Source organism: Podarcis gaigeae (genome assembly GCF_964106915.1).
Source record: "Podarcis gaigeae genome assembly, chromosome: 5".
NCBI classification, from domain to species: Eukaryota; Metazoa; Chordata; class Lepidosauria; order Squamata; family Lacertidae; genus Podarcis; species Podarcis gaigeae.
In genome coordinates, this window is record NC_139681.1 from 36,066,528 (window position 1) to 36,091,388 (window position 24,861).

The window sequence follows — 24,861 nt, forward strand, 5'->3', positions numbered from 1 at the left end:
CCTCACCCAACTTGGTGCCCTCCACGTTCTTTGGACTACAACTGCCATCGTCCTCAGCCATTAGCCACACTGGCTGGGGTTGATGGGAGTTGGTCCCAACACCATCTGAGAGCACCAGGCTGAGAAAAGCTGGTTTAGAACATCTCCCAAGAGATGGCTGTCCAGATGCAGCTTAAAGCCCTCTAGTGAGGCAGACTTCGCCATCCCTTTAGGCAACTGGTCCATTGTTGAACTGAGTTTACGGACAGGAGAACTTAATGGTCAACTGAAAGCTACCCTCCTGAACCTTAAGTCCATTAGATCTACTCTGCCCTCTCTAGTAGCAGAAACAAAGCCTCCTTTATGAGAAAGCCCTTCGAGTATTTTTAAGAATGCCATCATGGTCTCCCTTAGTCCTCTCTGGGAAAGCCACACACAGTTCCTTCAGCCTTTCCTTATCAGACTTGTTTTCCATGCAGCTGACCATCTTTGTTGCCCTCCCAGTAATCCATTCCAGTTTGCTTACAAATTTCACAGTGTAACACTCAGAACAAGAGACAGTCCTCCAGCGTGAATGAAACACTATGAGCTTAAATAAAGGGTCAGAAATAAGTTGCAAAAGGAAACCAATAATTCTCCTGACAAGCAAAGGCCTTTGGGGAGGCCAACATTACAACTTTCTACAAGGGTCATACAAATTATGCTCAGGCATTCAAGGAGGCAAGCTTAATTCAAAACGTCATTAACTCAAATCCATCAACATTCTGCTTGCCATCACTCCAATGCAAGTTTCTTTTTATAAAAGCTATGGGACTTCCTAATTTGGATTATAATGGCAGCAGGGAGAGAGCCGTGCTAAACCAGATGCCGCTCTAGTCTTGCTAGTCACTGAGGGAAAAGCTTACTACTGAATAAAGCTGCACTGCAAAATCTTATTATGTTCAACCAACTTTACACCTTTGCAATGGCAAGGGAAACATGCAGGCCGAAGACTGTAATCCTGAACACACTAACAGCAGCAACTCAAGCAGGGGAATCTGTAGCAGAGCTCACAGCAACACAGACAGAAAGGGCTAGACCTCTATTCCCCACCTCCGCCCAGTCCCCGTACTTGGGGGGGACTGACCCATACCACCCTAACGGAAGAATCTTCTTGGGAAATGAAATGGAACACAAAGACAGAGCTGGACTTCGAAAGGAGGCCAGATAAGAGATTTATTTCTTTCCCCCTCATTTACATTTCACCATTAATATGTGTACTTTTGCTTGATCCTAAAAACCATGTGGAAAATGTTTTTGCAGCACACAGAAAAAAAAGCACAGTTGCAAATGTTTTGCTACAATCAGCATCAAGCTTATTGCTTTGTCATCCATTTAAACAGCGCCAAGGCCAGTCTCATTTGTCACAACATATTTTTTTTGGATTTGGGGGTTGGGACCGTACAGATAACAATTCTTGGTTAATGGTAGTAGCTGTATTGTTTTCTCCTGAGACCCGAGGAACTCTGCTTTGCATTCAGGTAGGAGCAGGTGTGCCTTAGAGACAAAGCACTTTGTTCGTTGCTTATATGTTAAGTACCATATTTTTCCACATATAAGTCTAGGTTCCCCCCCCTAAAACATATGTAAAAAAATAGGGGGAGTCTTATACACGGATGTATCCCCCCCATTTCCTTAAATCTGAGTCCCCAAAAATAGGGGGCGTCTTATACATGTGGGCGTCTTATAGATGGAAAAATACGGTAACTCACCGAAGCAAAGCTTCCTCAAGCAAATGGGAGAAAATAGTGAAAAGAAAGACAACTTTTCAGCCTTCAAAACGAGGAAGGATAAGCAATGGCCACCCACAAAACTACTGTTCGCAGGTCCACTTTAGACATCTTCGTGTGTTGGAGAAACAAGTATAGACTCCTTCCCTCCTCCTCCACACACAGACCCACACACAGACGCACACACACACACACACACACACACACACACACGGCAGAAGCTCCATGTACAGCTACATGGTACATAACATGTACACCTGATCTTTTCTCTGTCTCTTTTCCAAGAGGTGCACACAATGAACCCCAACCTCACATGTTAAGTGCATGGTACAGGGGAAAGGTGTTCAAACGTTTTTTCACTGTGCAAAAAAAGGTTGCTGAATCAATCTACAGTGTTCCAAGAAGTAGGGTAAGCCATGAAGCAGCATAACTTGACAATTCCACCGCCGCCACCGCCACCAACAACAAATCCCAAGTGGAATTTGTCTTTGTGAAAAGCTCCACAAAGATTTCTCCAGAATAAGTGACTGGATACTGCTTAAGACTGAGCCTTGAAAAACATGGAGAAAACGAGCAGAGCATTAAGTTGAAATTAATGTAAGGAAGAGATGGCTTGGTTGCAGTGAAGGCAGTTGTTTCAGCAAAAAGGCAAAAAAACATTGTTAGGGTTTACTGGGGTATTTGAGGGAGCAATAAAAAAATAAAATAATGTTATCACAGTAAAGACTTCAATCCAGAGAAAATGTGATTTGCCTGATTTTTAACTGAGAGAGAGAAGTGCCCAAAACTCAGGCAGACATCTGCTGGACTGGGGCATCTCTCCTTTTTGAGGAAGTAACCGGAAACTTTAACATGACCCTATGTAGTGAGAGAGGGTGGGGAAAGGATGCTGCGAATAACAACTTAGTATAGCAACTTCAGAACCTACACTTATAGTAAAGAATTAAGTCACTGGCTGGAAAGCTAGAGACATACCAGCAGACAAGAGCTAAATGTGCAGAACATGCAGCGACAAAGCAGGTAGAAATATAAGTATAAAAGAATTATTTGGAAGGATAAATGCCCAAAGAATTGTTCTGGGAATTATTATGGCAGAATGGTCCAATTTATGTTGCATTAGTAATTTAAAATCTTCGTATGGTTTACTGCCCTCAACCATTCTAAATCATGCCCAGCAAACAAGCACTATGGGAAAAGCAGTTGGGGGAGGGGGGGACACAAAGACTTTGAAATTTCCAAATAATGTATCACATATAGTGATATAGCTAGGCTTCTTGTTTCAAAGGCTCTATTGTTTGAAATCACAGGAATTCTGAGCAGGATCCAAAGAGACTTGTATGGACACTTAGTATTTCTGTGCAGGCAGAGAGACGATGCTGAGTTTCCTGAGCTGCTACTACCTTTGGAGCCTAGCAATCGCAAACGAAATTCCATTTTCCTCCAGGAAAATTGGCAACTGTAAATAACTGGAAAAGGGATTCAATAAAGCCTTTCACTTGGTTGCGGGGGGGGGGGGAAACCTTCCTGTTGAATGGCACACCTTCTATTATTTGGGGCTGCTTTGCGCCTGAGTTAACAAAATTGTAAATTAACATATTAGGTAGAATGCAAGCAGGAACAATACACTGACAACTTCTTATTTTTAAGGCACAAATTTTCTGATATGAACTCATTATTTGGAGGTTTAGCTCAATTTGTGTGACCTTTTTATTCACAAGCAATAGGAAATGATAGAAACAAACAGCACGCCTATGAGGTGCTCAGATAATTATACTGATTTTGAATTCTGTGCTTTTAATGAAATTCAGAAAAATAAAATGAAGGGCATGAACATAAAAATGCTATCTATTCACTCTCTCAAAATATAGACACTCATGATTATCAAAAGGAACTGACAGGTGACAGACTGTACAAAGCAGTACTTTTGTCATAATTCTACCTATGCACTCCAGTGTCCAAGGATTCAGTTTTGCAAAAGCAGCTCACTCTTAAAAGGATTCAGTAACACAGATGTATCGGTAGACACTAGCTGCAAGAACAAGTAACAACATTTCAGACAAAAAATGGCTGAAATCCAGAGCAGCACATAAATAAGCATCAGGATTTTCCTCTAGAAGTTGTTCCACAAAATCGTCCCCAATAACCATTTTGGGACTGGATGAGAGAAGTTTTGAAAGACAGAGTAAAAGAAATCACATACTGCAGCAATATTTCCCCTTAAAGAAGGAAATGCTTCATGCAAAACCTCAAATACCTATTCAATCTAACCCAAATAGTAAAACGGATCTGGGGATTTTCTTACAGGCTCCTTCTGGGAAGAAAACTGAGAAAAAGTGATGTAAACACAGGTTATAAACCCATACCCACAAGCCCCTCTGGATCTTGACATGAAACCTGCACTGCACTTGGTTTTATTTAGCCACAAACCATTTGCTAACTTCCTTCCTTGAAAGAAAATGCAAGCCTGTGAGCTGAGATGCAGGAACATTCTGCATTTTATATAAACGTGTTGTGCCCAAAATAGCACCTGCAAGAATAACCATAATCAAGTTATAAAATGAGTTGAGGGAAGTCTAGAATTAATCATTCCCTTCATCAGCTTTTTTACGCATCTTTTTCAACACTCATTTCAATTACTAAAAAAAGAAGAAGAAGCAGCTTATGAAGGCTGTGACTGTTTTGGGTAACTGGCTACTTTTCTTAGTGTGGATTCATATGACCATTGAACAGCTTTAAGGGTGAAATTTTTTTTACTCTTTATGCTGAAATGCCACCTCACCATTACTGAAGAATATCTGAATGTTATGCCATTCCCTCTATCCACTACAAGACCTGTGAAGAACTTCTCAATTGAGCAAAGGTAGGGGAGAAATTAAATGAAGCAAATGTTTAAGATCATTGTACTTAATGTTATAATGTTGTGACCACTTATAGATACCAGCAAGTGAGACAATATAGTCTTACAGTGATAAAGGAACTTCAGCAATAGGAGCCCTCCAGGTCTTTGAAGTTCAGAAATTCAGAAGTAGAAAAATAAATTTTGGTAATATGCAGTTACTGATGTTCCGTAATGGTTATCATGTGACCATATAAAAAAAGTTATTAAAAAAAAAGTATTGGATTCATATAAAATCAAAAGGTTCACGAGGCATTATGTGTTTTTTTCTACCTAAACTGATTGGCACCAGTGGATACCATAAGTTAAATGGAAGAAGTCAAATTTGTCTGCATTCCAGAAATTTGTTTTCCTGAAGCAGGTTTTCTTCCTTCATATTAAGGTACTACACAAAAAATAGATGTTTACTGAAATATTTTAATCCCCTGACTTGGTTTGATCCTGAAAATGAGGTTGTTTTTTTTAAGGAAAAGAGGGAAAAGAAAAAAAAGAGAGAGAGAGAGAGAGAGAAGGCTTTTCATATTCAAGATATCTACACATTATGTCTATATATAAAAACTGTGTGGAGATATATATATATATACACATATCATACACACACTCATACATATATATATACATGAACTGAGTTTGCTCCTCCCCAAAGAAACAATGTGCCATACTTGAACCAACCAACAGGCTTTTAAGGCTGAAACCATGAAGCAAGACATTGTTTTCGAGCTAGACTACATTCTTCCATGTCATGATCTGTTACAGAGGCCATATCCAATTTTGCAATATTATCAGATTTCAATAACTTAAGATATCTGCATATAAAAAAACAATTCTGTCATCACTTATTAAAAGGATATTTCTGCTTCCAATTCATTTCCACTATCTAAACGACAAAAAAAACAGTCACCAAGTGAGACCGTGTGAGGGCATTCCTTAGCCTTAATCTAAACTAACGTGCATTAGAACACTCTGATTTGTAGCATCCTTGGACTTCCTCATCTTCTCAATTGCCCGGTTCAGATCCCTCTGCTGCACGGGTCGAATTTCATCTTCCTCATTACTAAAAAAGACCCAAAAAGCGTAAAGAGGATTTAAATGCTGTGCAACACAAGTATGGTAGTTTAATCCTCAGTAAGGAAACACACCAAGAGCACGGTACATATAAAAGGTGAGTGCTTTGAATGACTCTCACTTCCTGTTCTTTGAACTTCTCTGTAAAGTCCAATGTGGAATTAGTGAATATTCTGCCCCCCATAGGCAGAGAGATGTGCACACTGTTCCTGCCTCAGGGGCACACGGATCCCACCAGGGAAAGTGAAGGGATAGCAAGGATGTCATTCCCGTTTTTGTTGTACTCTGTGTAAGGTAAAGGGACCCCTGACCATTAGGTCTAGTCGTGACCAACTCTGGGGTTGCAGCGCTCATCTCGCTTTATTGGCCGAGGGAGCCGGCGTACAGCTTCCGGGTCATGTGGCCAGCATGACTAAGCTGCTTCTAGCAAACCAGAGCAGCACACGGAAACGCTGTTTACCTTCCCGCCAGAGTGGTACCTATTTATCTACTTGCACTTTGACGTGCTTTCGAACTGCTAGGTTGGCAGGAGCAGGGACTGAGCAACGGGAGCTCACCCCCCCCATCATGGAGATTCGAACCCCCGACCTTCTGATCGGCAAGTCCTAGGCTCTGTGGTTTAACCCACAACGCCAGCCGTGTCCCTTTGTACTCTGTGTACATTTAAGTAAATGTGAAGTTGTACTCTCCAATACAACATCCTGAGATAGCTCAGTTGGTAGAGCACGAGGCTCTTAATCTCAGGATCATGGGTTTAAGCCCCAAGCTGGGCAAAAGATTCCTGCATTGCAGGGGGTTGGCCTAGGTGACCCTTGGTACTCCACCCCCCCCTTCCCACGCTACAATGCTATGAGTCTATGATTTCTGTTTTAAAAAAACCACTTTAAAGATAGACACCGGGTTAGAGCTCATATTAAAAATCTCTGTAGTTTCAATGAAAGTTACCTGTCTTCATATGTTGAATTAACATATTCCCTGACGCAGAGCAGCGCGGCATCACGGCACATTTCCTTCAAGTCGCTTCCTGAGAACCCGTCTGTTTCCTTAGCAACTTCAAGGAGATCAACACGCCTGTCCACCTACCAGCAAACAAGCAGCAGGATGTGAATGCCTTGAAAACATTTTACCAAGTTCTAACAGCGGTTCAGATTGAAGGAGGATTAAGAAACGTTATCACAACTGACTCTGTTCCAACATGGACTTTAGCAAACAGCAGCAACAACAAAAGGCTATGGGCACAATCCACAGTGAGAGCTGCGCCCTTTCAGCTTAACCGGCATCCATTACAGAAAAGTAAGCACCATGACTGGGATGCAATAGCTGGCTGAAACCATTATGGATCCTACAGCCCTTCCAATAATGCAAACCTTTCCAAGTTCTGCTGCATAAGAAACAACCGACTTACATTCTCATTCTTCAAAATCAGCTTCAAGATTGCCTCTCTCTGCTTCAGTGCCTTTAAATTGAGAACAAAACATTTGTTACAAAGAACTGGGTGGCAGCATTCTCACTGATTTTGGATAAACAGTAATTGATATGCTGTAATGGCACGGCATCACGCTTGTGCAATTCCCATTCGTGTCACTGGGCCTACAGAAGGACAGCAGAGTGGTAATACATTCACAATCTTCAAAAGTAAGTGAAGACTACCCCTTGAAGCAATAGGCTTTTACTCTCCCCCCATTAGCAGCGCCCAAAGTTCCCTTCCCTCTTCAAGGAAGAACTAGGACTGGCTGGGACAATAAATTCCAGGGAAAGGAACTTTAAACTTTTTTTTAACTACCCGATTGTATTACATTTTTATCAGTATATTGTATACTGTCTTAGGGATCCTTTGGTCAGAAAAGTAGCTGTAAATAATAAATAATAATGGTCAACAGATAACTGAGGATTCAGGCCATACAATTCACGGCTGTGAATCTTCTATGACTTACAGGTTGATTGACATGAAATCGTGTGGGCATTCTTCTCATAATAGCTGAGTCAAGATCCTGAGGGCGATTGGTAGCTCCCATCACTATCACCTAAAAGAAGTCAAAAAAGGAAGGAAGAGCAGAAAGGTTTTTTGTTGCAAGATAAATCAGAATCAGAAGTCAACACAGGCCAGACAAACTCAGGGAATATATAGCTCCCACGAGTATTTAAAACCAAAAGTGATTAGTGCCCAGGATTTGGGTGAAAAGTAGAGATACACTTCCTGCTTTGAAAGACAAAAAAAGTTCACCACAGCTGAAGATGAAAATTTTGGCATGACAATCGAGATTCTAAAAGGTTTGGCTCAGCTCAATGTACTTTATGAAGCAGTATGTTCCATAATATATTCCACAATTTTCCTCAAGTACTAAAGTGCTTTGGTGTAATTGGTTTAAAAAGCTCTCCTGCCCAATATGAAGCTAAATAGTCAGTCTCAAAAACCTGAGAAAATACCACCATATTGCCTCTAAACAATGAAAGAAACAGGCTGATTAAAGATGCCATGAATAAATTGCTGGGGAATAGTCTTAGAAGCCTTCCACCCCAAAAGTTATCTGCTAGTAACAAAACTGGTATCTGGAGTCAATTGTCACATTTTCAAAGTTGCATGTGGTTTCAGAAACATAAAATAGTATCAGATCAAATGGGGGAAAGTTCTGATGTTCACCTTCTACAACTGATGCAAAGTAATATTTAACCATTCTAGGTTACGTGTCTCCCAGCGACCATTTCCCAAACTTGAACTTGACCAAGCATAAATACTGAGACTTTTTGTGGAGTGGGGGTTTCTTTTTAATTCATTTAGTTTGACATTCATCCTCAAGTACTGCTTTCTCAGTCTTGTACCCTTGCCCTGCAAATGCCACTGGCTTAGATTTGTTCCAAGCATCATCACTTTTTGTACAACACCCACAATGAGACAAACACACATTTGTGCCACAGACAACCCTATTTTCCTATACAGAGAAAAATGCAATGTGTAAAGGAGCCTGGCTTCGAAATACTGCTCTATTTGCTGAGAGAGAGAGAGAGAGAGAGAGAGAGAGAGAGAGAGAGAGAGACTGCCCTCTAGAGTTGAAAAGACAAACCATGCCAAAAGAATTCCCCTTTACGCAGAGGAGAAAGTGAGGTACTGGCCTGCCAACAGGACACTAGTCATTAGTAGTGAGAGCCAAGAATATCACCAGGGCCTCTGAGCAAATGGGATCTCGTTGAAATTTTGGAGGCTTCCTATTGTAAGCCTATACTGGACAGAGAGGCTTTATCTGTAACTTGCAGGCCAATTTCCCTCCTGCAAAGCTGACTTGAGGCCTTTTCCCTCTCTGATCTCTGTGGTGGCAACCACAAAATTCTGTGGTTATGAGATCACCACCTCAAGTTTCTTAATCTGAGATGCTTCAGAGATACAGATCTCAACTGCCAGAGTCATCTACCCTTTTCCTGAATTACACACACGACCAAGCCAAGTAAGAGTGAATCCAATTAAATACCCAATATGACAATCATCTCAGGAAAGATCGGTGGCCGTCTACAAAACACTGAAGCCAAAGTCCCAGGAGCCTGCCTTGTGTAGCTGCCTTGAGAGGGGCATTCCTGTACAACCTTTCAAAACCTCCACATGGGAAAGTGAACCTTGGTGTTAATTCCTTGCTCTCAAGGAAAAGAGAGCTCAAAGAACGGCAAAAAGGTAAAATAAAATACCAGTTTAGCTGCAGTTAGCAGAAACGGATGAATTTTGCATTTCCTTGCTCTTTAGCATTTAAATTGTCCTGGCCTTTTTATGCATATAAATTTCTGCCCTTTTCTCTTAGAGTTATTACTAACCTGGCAGTTATAGTCGGTGTCCAGGCCATCCCAGAGACTCATGAACTGGGCTTTCATCATAGCTGTGGCTTCATGATCGGAACTTGAACGACTTCGTAGAAAGGAATCTGAATTTTAAGAGAGCGCTTTAATTAAAGCTTGTGCTCATGGCTATTTTATCTTATTACTCTGGCTACCGCTACTGTATTGAACATTACTGAAGAAACATGCACCAACTACAAAACACTAGAAGATTCCCAGAAACCATACAACTAGTTCTACAGTGGTACCTCGGGTTAAGTACTTAATTCGTTCCGGAGGTCCGTTCTTAACCTGAAACTGTTCTTAACCTGAAGCACCACTTTAGCTAATGGGGGTCTCCTGCTGCTGCTGCTGCGCTGCTGGAGCACAATTTCTGTTCTCATCCTGAAGCAAAGTTCTTAACCTGAAGCACTATTTCTGGCTTAGTGGAGTGTGTAACCTGAAGTGTATGTAACCTGAAGCGTATGTAACCCAAGGTACCACTGTATATACTTAAGGGGGGCGGGGGTCTTGCCTGGTGTTTCTCAAGCAAGAAGCCCACAGTTCCTCTCCTGCCATAAACTACTTCTGATTGTGATATGGGAAGAATGGAGACAAGACTTCAAGGAATGTCAAACTAAGTGGATTTTGTTCAGATCCTGCAATACAAGCTGCCTCACCTAATGCTGTTCATTTTTCTAGATGAAAAGGATTAGTCTCTCAGAGAACTGGATGTGCCATCATAAAAAAGAAGAATCTGTCATATCTGCTAAGTAGCATCACCTCCAACCATTTTCCCTAACCAATACATCCATCTGCCAACACACAACTACTATTTTAAAAAGTGAATGAAAAAGTGCAAGTTCAACGAAGAATGAAGTATGCAAATGTACAGGACTGCTAAACTGATTTAACACAAACTATTGTTGATTTCTTCTGGGCAAATAAATTGTATTTGCTTGGTCCAGAATTCTCCCCCCCCCCCCCCAGCATGCCTGCTGCCTCACTCTTGTAAGAATTAAGTGGCATACAACATATAATATTCACACCTAAGCACAACATTAGGCAAATGTTACTTTAATTTTTTCCCACCATATTTTAACTGTTCAGCTCCTGGAATAGCCAAATTGACAATATATAAATAATAAATTAAGAGCTAAACAATTAAAATATGCAAAAATTTAAAGAGGTTTAATTTGTACATTACATTTGAAATTTGGAGTTTCATAGTGAATGTAAATGAAGGTTGAAGTGGGTGAGATAACTCTGTTACATCAGCAATCTCTGCATCCAAATGAAAGCAGAAAACCTTTCAATTTCTTCCTGTAGTAAACACCAGATATTGAGTACACATATATGTGGCATTAGCAATAAACATCTTTGGCTGTAACCAAGATAAACTTGTGCTACCAAGCATTTCCTTATTTTCAGAGTGACTGCCTTCTTAACATTGATATTTTGCCAAATAAGGCATGCATACCTGATGAGATTCATTTCATTTTTAAAACTTCAATGCAATTATATTTTTCTCTGACTACATACAGAAAGTACGTATTTTACCTATTTCATCAATAAAGATGATGGAAGGTTGAAGCTTCATAGCAAGAGAAAAAACAGCTGCAGCCAGCTTCTGAGACTCCCCGTACCATTTGTCTGTCAGTGTGGAGGGTTGAAGATTAATAAATCGGCAACCTGCTTCCTTTGCTGTAGCTTTGGCAATCAAGGTTTTACCACAGCCTGGAGGGCCGTAGAGAAGTACTCCTAAAAAGCAACACATTGTTAACATTTTATTGCCGCTTGGTTTGACAGACACAGCATGAACACCAACGGAGTCACATTTGCTATTAATAAGATTGCTCCTAAGTGTCTTCGGATACTCAAGATTTGCACCGCCATTCATATATGGCTCCCATACCCAATGAATCCTGAACATGTTACTTTGTCCAGGCTACAATCTTTCTGTTAAAAACAAAAGTGATCTCAATGGAAGAGAAAAGGGAGCAACAGAGGCATAAACTGTCACTAAGATCTGTTCAGCTGAAAGTTAAAGAGCACTGGTTCCATACAGCTTAGCATTGAAATAAATCCCACCGAGTTTACCGGAAGTTGCTCTCATGTAAATACACATAGCCTTGTGTTTCACCAATATTCATAGGAAATGGTCGTAACGTTTCAATCTGCATTCTTCTGTTCACATAGAGTAAGAGAGGATCCTGCGGCTCTCCAGATATTGCTACACTGGAACTCTCATCAGCCCCGGCCAGCATGGGATGATGGGAAATCCAGTCTGGCAACACCTGGAGAAATACAGGTTCTGCAACTCTCGACATAAAGGGTTCTTGCTTTTTGTTAAGGAAACATCTTTTAAACCTTTTGATTACTACGAATTGAATATTTGAAATCTTAGCCCCTGCCTCTCCGGAGGAATATCATGGCAAGGGGCAGAACAATCACTCCACCGGCCAGTGAAAGAGCGGCTGCTCTAGTGCCTGCTTTCCTTCCTCTTCCCTTCCCATTCTTTTTCCTTTTGTATGTCTATTGGATTACTAGCCTGCAGGAAGGGTCTATCTTACCTTTTAATATATGTACAATCAGTGTAAGTGTTAATCATAATAATGGCTTGGTAATCATGCCAAAGCTATTAACTAGATTCCTGATTCAGAAGAAAAAAAATTGTAGTTAAGAGAAGACTTCCCGATTTATTTGCTCACCTGCTCTGAAAATGGGCTCTGTGTGTGCACTTGAAAAGGCTTGTTCATGTCTTTGTTTATTAAGATGAGATACAAGTGTCTGAATGCAGCTGAAATCTACCATGGCTAGTTTCAAGAAAACATCCTCTATGACCTCTCTATACTTACCTTTCGGTGGCTGTAAGAGTCTGGAGTTCTGAAACAGATGTTTCTTCCTGATTGGCAAAATTACTGTGTCCTGCAGGTCTGTAATAACTTCGTCTAAACCTGCAATGTCATTCCATGTTACCTGAGGCACAATTACAATATTAAAGAATCATCATCAAGTAAGAAAACAGTCACATTCTCAGCTAAAGAAGTTTATGTCTATCTGTAATTGTGTGTATTCAGATATAGCAGATAAGAGTGGAGCCACAATAAGATTTGTGGTATTCCTTTTTTGATTATCATGTTTTAAGTCAATTTAAGATGCAATCCTAAATCATCTCATTGAATTAAGTGTGGCTTACTTCTGAGTAAACATGAATAGGATCACATTATCTCTATTGTACAGATATGACTGCAATTATAATTAGTTTTGTGATATGCAAAGCAGATTATAGTTGGCCCTGAAGTAAAGTCTCCTGACCCACTTCCTGTTCTGTAAAATATAGAAGATGATTTCCTGCTAGAAAACAGTCAGGAACACTTGGAAGTTTCCTAAGTTAGGAAGACTCTTCATTTATTAGAGTGTAATCCCTGCATGAGTAACAGCAGCTGCATTTTACAAAGTTTTATCCCAAATATTACACTTTATTGTCTCCCCGAAGCACCGTTTTTCTAAATAAGTAAGAAAAAGTGAGAAAAAGAGATGCTTACGTGCATGCTAAGAGGGTCTACGAGATGTGCAGCAATGCTCATTTCATACTCTGTAAGCTTCACATTTTTCACGCCTATTTGCTTCATTAACTTTTCTGCCTATAAAGAGGTTTTTTAAAAAGAAGTTAACATTCAATAACATTACACTGTTCGCTTTTTAAAGTTAATAATTTGGAGGTGTGTTGTTACTTGAAAACACTGAAGGCCAAAGAATTGAAATTCGAAGATCTTTACACAGAACCATCAAATTTTTCACCTGTTTGAATGTAGCGTGACTTCACCCCCACCCCTTTTAGTTAAAATGTGACTCCTCTGTTATTTGATAATTGTTCAACAGGTTAAGTACACAGAACGAGGCCACTGTCTCAGGGTCTTCCTCTGTGATAAATGAAGGCAAGCCCCACCTGCATTTTACTACTGTTAGAGTAAGGCAGCAGCACAACATCCTATCAAAACATAACAGATTGGGGCAGGAAGGGGGAAAGGGGGGGGGGACAGCCTTGATGCAAATTTCCCTTGCCCTGTTTACAAACAATATTCAAGGGAGATGCTGTGACAAAAAAACTCAGCTGACTTTCATGCAGGAATTTCATACAGCAACATACACTATTGGGGAAAATAATATTTCCTCAACAAAAAAACCCACACCTGTGGTTTCAAAAAAGGAACAATGCAACACCCACGTAAGAGATGCAGGGCAGACGTAAATCAACGCTTGGGGAAGGGATATAGCACAGTGGCAGAGCAAGGGCTTTGTGTGAAGAATATCCTGGGTTCAATTCCTGGTATCTCCAGGTAGCATTGGGAAGACTCCTGTATGAAAGGTGACTGCCAGTCAGCACACAATGCTAAGATAGATGGATCAATGGTCTGACTCCTCTTCCTATATTTCTAACTAGCCCAGGAGCTGAGGACCATTTATTGCCCTAGGGCTTCACTCACTCATGGCTAGTTGGCCGTTGTCCACACATCCGTGGTGGGTGAAGCCACTTCACACTTACATGTGTATGTACACACACCTCTTCCTGCTCCTCAGCTGATTTTGTATCAGTTAGATGGTGTGCGTATGCAGGTTCGTGATTTTTTTGTGTGTGGATCCGAAAAAGAGGGAAATGATTCATGGGAAAGCACATCAGGCTTCTAGCAAAGGCACTGTGTGCGTGTAAAATTGGCTTCTGCTTTTCCTTCCTTCTTCCGCCTTTAGTGATGCAAATCCAAAAAATGTAGCAAGTACTTTCCAGAAGCTTGAAGGGGAGCAGCAAATCAAATGTGCTCTTGCGACTCAGACCATGCTGAGCAGCGGACATAGCAAAAAGGATCCTGGTAAAGGGGGGGAGCTGAATGCTTTGCCACCACTTGCTCAGGGCAAATTTGAGGAAATGCCCCATGAAAGTCAAGCTGGAAAGCAGCCAAGTGCCTTACTGCTTACCCTGTTCCTTAAAAATATCCTAGGCCAGGGATGTGACAGGTTAGTGAGAGTAAGTCCAGGCTCCAAACATCTCAGCTGACAGGTGCTGACTTTAAGCTCTGTGAGATCTAGCAAGAAGTGGAGCATAACACTGGCAGTCACTTTAAAGCCTTGTTTGTTTGGGCTTGGATTTTCCTTTCTAGCGTGGCTTAATTCACTACAGCACATAGGAAAATTGGTCACCTAACACCAGTGACATCAGATGATTGACTAGTTTGTACCTCCCCTAAAAATGGCCCACCATTGGCCAGATTCAGTTCCTCACTCCCATGTCTAAATATTAGCAGCCATTAATGACAACAATAAGGATTTGGAAAACGTCCTTGAGCACTTGGCCTTCCCATTCATAAGCTTTTATGCTCCAAAAAGAACATTCTGAATAATTGATATTTAAGAAGAAATATTTTTATATGCTCCTACCTGTTTCTGAGCTTCTACTTTTTGCTTCCTTGTTGGATCGATTGCATCTACCATCCACTTAATAGTAAAATAGGTCACAGCACCAAATACTGTCAATCGGAAAATTAAACCTACAACTTCATTCCGACTAAGAGGACGAGAGAAGGCTTCAGCATGTACCATTTTGCTTGTTTCACCTACGACAAAAGAAAGGAAAGAGAAAGTTCTTATAAAAGAGTATTTTCATATTGTGTTTAACTGGCAAAGTGGCAAGACTATTGATGCGTCCAGCTCATGTGTCTTTATTCCTACTTGCTATCAAGGAACTGCCGTCATCTGAAGCACTGTTCCCATCTTAAGATAGACAGTATTTAAAAACAGTCTATACCACTACAGTCATACCTTGTTTTGCGACCGGGATCCATTCTGGAGGCCCGGACACTAGACTAAAAGGACACATGGCAAAACGCTGCTCTGCGCACGTGCACGGAGCAGTTTGCGCTTCTGCACATGCAGCAAATCCGAAAGTAACCCGTTCCGGTACTTCTGGGTTTGCCGCGGATATTCAACAAAATGGACGCTCAATGCGGCAGACACAAAACGAGGTACCGCTGTATGCAAGCCTGCAGAATGTCCTCAACCTTGGACGCACCAAGCAAGAATTACAGCTGCTAAATTCTGGATACTAGAGGGAATTGCAAACTGCAAACATCACCTGAATTCATAGGCCTTGTACTGTGAAAATGCTGCTTTCTACTACTGCCTTTACAAATAGAGGTGGCAACTAATTTGCATGGGGATTCCATTCCTGGCCTCTGCATGTGTTGGCCGAGCATGCATAAGCCTGCTACACCCCTTGTTCTACCCTTTTCTGGGTCCAAAAGGACTCGTGCATCAGTGGTCGCGTATCAGTTGAACACACACACACAAAATGTCTCAGCCCTTCTTCAAGTACAAACTCTTGCCAGGAGCCAGATCTGATACACGCCCCCAAAACTACATAATTTTGGAGATCTGTGGGCATTGCCCTTAGAATGGATCCTCCAGATAAAACATGAGAATACATTACCTTCATATAGGATATTGATACAAAAATGTACTACACCACTGATGGGACAGAGGCAGTACAAGAAAGTCATACAACGTGGATGGAGTTCCAACCAAATCTCACATACATAGAAGGAGCTGAAGCCCAAGAAAAACAAAGAAGGCACCTAGTAAGAGTCTTTGCTCTCACTTTCCACTCTGCTTCCATACAGCTTATGCTCCAACTAATGATTGCAATTAAAACACATCAACTTCAATGGCTTCAGGCCGTAGGCCGACCCAGAGCCTACTGCAACAGAAGAGGATAACTGGAGAGAGGCACACAACGATCAACTTGGTATTTGGGTCAAATTGATTATTTGCCCTGTGGATATATTATGGCTGCATTTCTTACAAGTACTTATTGATCAGAATTATTCATCTATTGTCACTTTACTTCATACCCTGCTCTATGGTCCCCCCTTCCCTCCCTGCAACCAACAAGACTGATAATTTTGCATTTTGAATTAATGCAAAGCAATTCCACACAGAGACTGAATCCTGATGCCCAAACATATTTCCTAATCTTAATTCAAACTGAGATTTTGTGTCAACTAAACACAACCTTTTTATCTTTGTCTCATAACATGCGTCATTTCCCCCCCTTTCAACAGTGCTTAATTTACTATAAGCAGAACTTCTGGTACTAAAAATAGCTTTTTCAGTGGAAAATGTCCCCCCCCCCCCCCAGAGCACCAAAGCCCACAACAAGGATATTTGAGAAGACAGAAGGAAATTTACATTATCTCAGTGTTTCTTCTTACATTCAAAACAACTGAGTTAACTTAGCTCTAAATGTTTGTCCATAACATAATGGGAATGTCAACAAACAGCTATTTGCCTCTCCTAGCTCTTCAGTGAAAAGAAGAATACTGTAGTTTCATTAAAGTTGAGCCAATTACATCACTCAATATTATATATTGACTTAAAGAGTTACATTTAAGTTTACCACTCTTAAGTCTTCTCTTTTCTTAAATAGGAACATTTATATAGACGCAAATACAAATCAAATGTAAGGCCAGTAGACTACAAGAGGTACTATTTATCTGCCAGAAAGTGGTCAAGCATCCATAGCTAGTATGCCACATACAGCCAAAAGCTGAAGCCCTCAAGCCATATACAGAATATTATCAATAAGTTGTGGCCTGTCAGGTGCATTGTAGTCATAATTCTTGTTGCCTGCTCAGGCAAAAATTGGATTCATCAAGAACATGACAGACCTCACATATCACCAGTGTCCTATGCTGCCAGGCTGCTTAGCTAAGATGTGCCAAGTGCATAGGCATTGTATGACATTCTCTACCTGCTTTCTGAGTTTCTTTAAAAAGCTGAGTTAAAAGAGCCAGGACCACAGTACTATTAACCTGTGTTGTGATAGCTCCAACTTCAGTGAGAAGCATTGACATGATGAACAGCATGTTACAACATTTGTAGCACAATTCTAACCCTATCTACTCAGAAGTCCCACTGAATTCCATGGGACTTATTCCAGGTAAATGGGAGTTAGGACTGCAGCCTTGGACAACTATTTGGAAACTCAGAGAAGCAAGGCAGGGAGTGCTATTTATTTGTAAAAAAATTATTTATATACCATTGTATCACAGAAATATCACAGTGGTTTACAACAATATATAAATGTTAAACCATACAGTAAAATAATAAAAAAGGGAAATAATTAAAAACAAACTTCAGTAGACAATTATGGGGGATGTACTCTTAATTGCCTGCATAGGCCCGACAGACTAGAAAAGTTTTCAGCAGGCATTTAAAAGTTTTTACAAAAGGCGCCCACTGAATTTCCACTGGCAGTGTGTTCCACAGGGAGGAAGCAGCATGGCAAAGGCAAGACAGCTCGAACCTGTGCCTAGAAAGCAGAGAACAAGCAGAAGTGTGAATGAGCCCTCAGTGGCTAGAAGACCTTTTACTATCTGCAACTGGTAAACTACCACCACAGTAGTTCTTGTATTAGCTACTTCAAGCCTGGATTACTGCAATGCACTCTATATGGGATGTCCCTCGTGTTTGGACGAGAAGCTTCTATGACTGCAAAATGCTGTGCCAGGATTGCTGAAAGGAATGAGACCATGCATGCATGCATACAACACCTCTCCTCAGAAACCTGCACTGGTTGCCAATTTGGCTACCCGGCCCAGTTTAAGGTGTTGCTATCAGTATATAAATCCCCATAAAAGCTTGGAGTCTGTTTACCAACAGGGATGCCTTACCTGTCCCCTGCCCCACCTCGAGCCTGCATGGCCAATGGTCAGGGAGGGTAGGAGTTGGTCAGGGAGGGCAGCAGGCTGGGGAAGGCTGCTTGCAAAGCAATGCATAGATGCCAAGTGCTCTGAGCGGTATTAACGACACCAGTACAGGCAGCTTTTGTGGAGGGATGCGGAGGGAGGAAATGGAGAAACCAATGCCTGGGGTGACCTTGGGTCAGCGAGAGGAGAGACACTGACCATAAAGCGGGGTGGGTGGGCTTTGAGCCTGGCAAGCGCACAAAAGGGAAAGCAAGACCACATAAGGGGAGGAGACACAATATATTAATAATCATAATTTATTATTGATACCCCGCCCACCTGGCTGGGTTTCCCAGAGACTCGCCTTCCTCCCCGCAAAGTCACCCAGGGTCTGAGGCCTCTCGAAAGAGGTTGCACAGGAAGGCGCTTCACACGGTCCAGACGAGCCCGTGAAGGAATACGAAAGCGAAAGGAGCGGCCGCAGCCGCTGGGCTCCCTCGCGGTGACCTTCCCGCCCGGCTTCCTTTCCCCTTGCAGCGCCTCCTCCTCCTCCTCGGCGCCGGGACAAAGGAGGAGCAGGGCGCGGAGCCCCCAAAGGAGACGGGGCTTGCAGCACGAGGGACACTCACCCCGACCGGCCAGCAAGCGACGAGAAAGGAAGCGGCTTCCAGCGGCACCAACAGAAGCAGCAGCAGCCGCCAGTACCTTGTAGGCCTCGCCTCTTTCCCCGCCTGCCCCAGGGCCGCCTGCGAATTCCCTCCGCTTCTGCCCCGGAGCCTCGTCGCAAAGGTTCCGCTCGAGACGGAAGGGGGAAGAGCTGCCGCTGTGGCAACGGCGAACGGGGGTGGTTTCGTTACTAGGACTTCCTCTGCTCTGACTTTGGGCGCGCGCTGCGGGGTGGGGACACGCATTCTTGAGGCAGCAATTCAAGAGCCCAGGCTAATAATAATAATGATGATGATGATGATGATGATTTTATCATTGGTACCCAGGGCCCATCTGACTGGGTCACCCCCAGCCACTCTGGGCGGCTCTCTATATATGTATATATAAACATTACGCGTTAAAAGGCTTCCCTATACAGAACTGCCTCTTCGGATGTAAAGGCAGCACAATCCCAAATATATTTATTGAGTCCTAAGCATCATGGGAGCCCCTTCCTGTCCTTGCTTATTTGTCAGTACATCGCAGCGTTCTGGGGGATTAAATGAACTGCAATCCTGCGCTGTACTCGTTTTGGGGAGGAATTAATGGCAGCACAACTGATATGAAAGTTGGGTATTTTCCTCGTAGCAAGTTCCTGAGCGTGCACAAAAAATATATATCAAAAAATCATTTTCATTCCGACTTTCCTCCAAGGAGGTCGAGGCTTCCCAAATGGTTCCCCCTTCTCTCCCTCGTTTTATTCTCACAACTCTCACGATACCGTGGCTGAATTGGGATTCACACCTGGGTTACTCCCATCCTTAGTCTTCCCTGTCTAACCACTACATCACCACACTGGCAGCGACAAGCAGAAATTCAGCAGGTGAAGTTCTTACTTTCACCGTACTTCCAAGTTGTGAAAAGCGGTCTCTTTCGGGCAGCTGATGGGAATCATTGGCATTATGGTGGGGAGCTGTGGCAACCCTATGTAACCCACACATATCTTCTACTCTGCCTTTTATTAAACAAGCAAGTTATTATTATTAAAAAAAACATTTTCTTTTAGAGTTTGGTCAGATTTTAAAAGCAGATTATTGGGGGTGGTTTTGGTGTTCTTAGTTCATTTCTACATCCTCTAGATCTCAGTGGGATATTCTTAATAAATACAGGTCAGGTGATAAATTGCATGGAATGAGGATATATTTTAGAATGAGGCACAAGATCTGATTGCGTAGGAACTGTATGGCTATTGAGTTGAGCTCTAGTTAAATGCTAATTATCACAAAGTATTTATATTTTTAATAGGATGAGGGTGTAATCCTGTACATGCACACTACAATCTAAGGCTGCAGTTGTTTGTATGTTTTCTCAGAAGTCCTGTTGTGTCTGTGGAGATTACTCTCAGGTAAGTGTACACAGGATTACAACCTTAAATTCCTTTGGACATGTTGGAACTTACTCCTAAGTAATCATGCCTAGGATTCTACTATGAAGAGTGTTACATTATTTTATTGCTTGCCCTGAGAAAACCCCCCCAATTTGGTGAGGTTGGCTAATGTTACAAATCCCCACCCAGATTAAGGAACTGAGGTTGAAAGTGACTTATCTAAATGAGTCATTGTCTGAAATGAGATTAGGTCAAAATTTCCCAGGAGCAATACCAATACTTTACCAACTGGTCTCTAAAAGGAAGTAATTCATTCCTTTTAAGCTTTCGTAGTATCACATCCTGACAGTGTACATGATACAAAGATGCCACCCAGAGCAAGTGCTATGTGATTCCATAAATCCCTATTTTACAGTTGGTTTGCTTTCAAAATATCACAGTTCCAGCAAACATGTTGGATGACCTTAATTCCACAGTATATTGCACAGGCACGACGTTCCAAAATGGAATTGTATTTTTAACAGTGTGGGGCCCAATAATGAATGAAATTATAAGGACTCATGACATGGATTGGGTTTCGTGAACGTTTCCCACCATTTCTCCACAATCATGAGAGAAAAATAGATTTTCTACAAGAGGTCCACATCATTTGCTGCATGTTTATATATGCAGATATATGGACATTTGTATTTGTAGTTGTTCTACTGTGAACTAGACTCTACCTGGCAATATTGTAGCCTACCTTAAATATATCTTAAGGAAAGATTACAACTACCCATCAGAATAAGATATTATAGAGAAATCTATTTTCATTGAACTTGCCTAACATGGTCCTGATTCTCATGGTACCTCACCATCAAAATCTACTTTCTGTCAACTCATTCTTGTCTTAATGTAAGGAGTCTGAGGTGTCACAAACAAATTAGATGAGGTGGGATATGCATATTGTTTTGAGTTTGGGGTAGAGGAAGTAGGCTGTATGCAAGATCCTTCTAACTCTTGGATCCAGCAAGTGTTAAAATATAACCCAGGCTATCTTCCTGCGTTAAGGTGATATGCCGGGTGATGGGCCATTAAAAGAAACAAAGGAAAGGCGCTCTATATGAGGCAGCAAATGGGTGGGACCCCAGCTTGTGGTTAGTTAGAAGAAGGAAGCCAGATTTTGGAGTTGAGAGTTGCAGTGATGTGACCTAGAAGTAAAGCAGCAAGCTGGAGAAAGAGTGAGAGTAATGTTTGATCTCTGTTTGAATCCAAGGCTGCAGCTATGAGAGAAACAAGTCCCTGTTGGGATGCTAATGCTGTGAACCCCTCCATTGTAGGCATATATACATATTGTATATATGTGTAAATAACTCATGTATTTTAAAAGTCACCAGTCTCCACTATGCCTTATTCCTGAAGTATAAAGTAAGCCCCTGGAATCTCGCACTGCTCAGAGATTGGGTTGGTGTACAACAATATTAAATGAATGCACTCATGGCAGTGCTTCTACAATCAAAGCGTTGTAGCCAATTAGCAGCAAAATCCAAATCACGTCTACTCAGAGAAGTCCTATTGAAACCAGTGGGGTTCTGGGGGAGGGGGGAGGTGCCAGTACTCATCATGAAGTTGTTACACTAAGTGCCACATTTCAAACCAGTGCTTTTCTTCCAGAAAAAAGGTGCAGGTACTGCGTACCCTTGAGTGCCCCCAGGAAAAAAATCACTGAGTTTAGGATTGCGGCCTATGTCACATGCAGAATAGTCTCATTGAAATCAATAGCTTTGACCAACTTAATCAGTGTGTCTAATCTGACTTACCTGGATACAACTCAGAAAGATTGAACGGCTTTGCTGCCCGTATGTAAATGATACAGTAAAAGGGAAAAAACAATATTTCAGGTATTTCTTGCCTTACCGAAAGATTCCATGTTTTTCTAAGTGGTATAATCACTTGCTGTCTTAACAGTTGAGAAAACTAACTAGTGAGTCCCCTCTTCCACCTCCCATTTTCTTGTTTTGGCTCCTCATCCCATCCTTCTTCTTTATTTGCAAATTTAGATTGTTTATATAGTCACAGTATATTATACCTAATCCAATTCAAGGCATTTACATAGTGCATTAAACAGGTTTAAAAAAATCAGCAAGGCCACATGTTAAGGATGTGTGATCTGTACAGGCATAATACAATGGTCTTGTGACTACCACACGCATAATAATACAGTAGGTATGGGAGCAGCACAGACATAAGACAGTAGTATTTTGAATATCTTTAAAGTTTGACTAATGTGTCAGTCTTTTACAGAGATAGGTTGAGCTGAAGCTGATTTTGCTAGCCTTTAATCTGCAGTCTATAAACTAAAATCATAACTTTGTTTCTAAGATGCATATGCATCAACATAAAGGTTGGTAATCAGCTACGTTTTACCCAGAGCACACCCATTGAAATGAATGAATATGGCTAAGTTGGGTCTATTAATTTTAATGGGCCTACTCTGAGTAAAACTTAGTTGAAAAGCACCCAAAGTCTTCTCAGGGCGCCTCCCAAGTACAAACAGGCAATACAAGGCTGAAGAATGACCCACAGAATCAATAATAAAAATTGAGCAGTGGGTAAATGTGGCATAAAATTTAACAATGACATTCATTATCATCATAGGCCTCACCGCAGGAGAGAAAGGGAAGTTCTGTTGCGCAATAGGAAATCCTGACGGGACTTGTTAGAATACTGCCCCATGACTTAATCAGTACTTTCTAGTATGAAAAAGACTGTCTACAGATTTGTGGGTGCTTTGTTTGCCCCCACTACACTGTCCTTATGGTACAGTATAAGTATTTTTCCTCCCAGATTAGTATCAAGTATAACTACTGGGATCAGCTGCAACTGTACCCAATTTTGACACGTGACTTGCTGCCTGCCGTATAGACAAACCCTTACATTCTGCAAACCTTTCGTTGGGAGATAACATTCTATGTAGCACCTTGACCTTGTTTTATTGGCCTAAGCTGCTGCTATGCAAGTAGTGGCTTGTGCCAGTGAAGGTGAATTCAATGCTGAGCAAGTTGAGACTGCCCTGCTTCTCTGGAAACTCCAGTCCCTGTGGCTGATGCAGGACTGTGCAGATCTCTGCAGCTTCAATGAACCATAAAAGCCTATGAGTAGATCCTGCCCTTCTCCAACTTCAACGCTACATTGGTGAAATTGTGGGCTGGGATTGGGGATGAAGCAGTATATCAAATATATTTCCTATAGCTTGGCCAATCTATTCCAGCATGACAAATAGTTCTTAATACAACACTTCCTAAATGTGTCTTCATTTTTGGGGGGTAGGGGGTGGGGGTAGAATTATCAAATAATACAAGAGCTACACTGTAGGACACCAAGCCTCTTAAGTTATGCAGAAACTCTTAACTTTGAAATGACTTTTTTAAAAAACACTGCTGCATTTATCTGAAGGTATTCATGGTTTTTTGGCCCCCCTGCTGTCACTGAGAAATATAAGCTTACTGAGATGTTTAAAAGACCTTTGGAGATGTGGAAATGTGGGGTTATATTGGAATATTTCTTACAGTCTCTGCTAACTTTATAACATATAAAATTTTATTGCAACTTTTAATTGAAAGACATTGGAAGGTAGTTACCCATGATCCTTCAATGTGACCTCTGCAGATGTCCATCCGCATTGCTTTGGGGTGAAGTAATGACCACAGTTCTGGGATATATCAGTCATGAAGCAATGATGTGTGGTTTGAAATGTTAATTCTCCAGTCCCATAAAGCAGATTGATAGATGAGGCATAAAATGGTTCCAGATGCTGTGTTTTCCTAACTGTTCAGCTGTGCTCGCTTTCCCTATCTCTATAACCCGGAGCTATGTTATTGTAAGTAGGCCACCTGCAACTTCTGATTTACCTGCATGTGGAAGAATGCCCTTGAATGTATTTGTAAAACAGTATGTCACCACTTCATTTTATTTCTGAGTGGTTGGGAAGCTATGGCAAACTGAACTAGGTAGTAATTATAGAATTATTGCAACACACTTGCATTAATCATATTTATATATGGTATATTCTTTATTACTGTACAAGAAAATCAAGGTGGCATAGATGTCTGTCTCCCCTCTCCGGTGTATCCTTACAACAACCCTGTGAGGTTGGTTAGGCTGAGAGACAATGGCTGGCCAAAGATTAAGCAGTGAAATTAATGGTTGAGTGGGAATTTGTACCCGGATACCCCCAGATCTGAATTTGACACTGTCTGACCACTACAATGTACCAGCTAGTTGCAAATTCATATGATATATGAATACTGTAGCAAACTCGTTCTCTGAGTGTTGATCCTTGACACCAGGTACAAGAGAAAGGTATCAGCAGACTTGTACAAGCCCCAAGATTTGCAGAAATATTCCCCCCCCCTTAGAAAAAAAGACCCTAAGGGGGCAGCCCCCCCTACCCCAAATATACCAATTCAGTGAGCATGCTCAGTGGCTATGAAATGCTGGTTGTCTGTTGGGTGGGTGGGGAACAGGAAAAGCAGAAGTGTGGGTGGCGGAAGGCACAGCAGATGGGTTTCCTGAGTGGTTTGTGCCCTGAACAGGAGTACT

General features: G+C 41.6%; 1 protein-coding gene across 2 annotated transcripts; it reads right to left on the reverse strand.

Annotated features, from left to right (window-relative positions):
* Nucleotides 1-1,164: 1,164 nt before the first annotated feature.
* ATAD1 (ATPase family AAA domain containing 1) lies at nt 1,165-22,396 on the reverse strand. 2 transcript variants are annotated; one of them, XM_083740198.1, is made up of 10 exons: nt 22,177-22,396; nt 14,944-15,119; nt 13,056-13,154; nt 12,366-12,486; nt 11,068-11,268; nt 9,508-9,614; nt 7,644-7,733; nt 7,115-7,165; nt 6,655-6,788; nt 1,165-5,698 (listed from the first exon to the last, which is right to left on the reverse strand). In XM_083740198.1, the coding sequence occupies exons 1-10, from the start codon at nt 22,187-22,189 to the stop codon at nt 5,578-5,580; spliced, it is 1,113 nt and encodes a 370-aa protein (XP_083596324.1). In that variant the 5' UTR covers nt 22,190-22,396; the 3' UTR covers nt 1,165-5,577. The 2 variants fall into 2 exon arrangements, with proteins under 2 accessions (XP_083596324.1, XP_083596325.1); XM_083740199.1 differs by lacking the exon at nt 22,177-22,396 and adding an exon at nt 18,878-19,065.
* Nucleotides 22,397-24,861: the final 2,465 nt, after the last annotated feature.

Excerpts from the sequence above, each read along its gene's own strand:
- ATAD1 (XM_083740198.1), bottom strand. Across the intron at positions 7,166-7,643 it reads GATTTCATGTCAATCAACCT|GCACTGAAGCAGAGAGAGGC; the intron begins GTAAGTCATAGA and ends CTCAATTTAAAG. Across the intron at positions 6,789-7,114 it reads TGATTTTGAAGAATGAGAAT|GTGGACAGGCGTGTTGATCT; the intron begins GTAAGTCGGTTG and ends GTTTGCTGGTAG.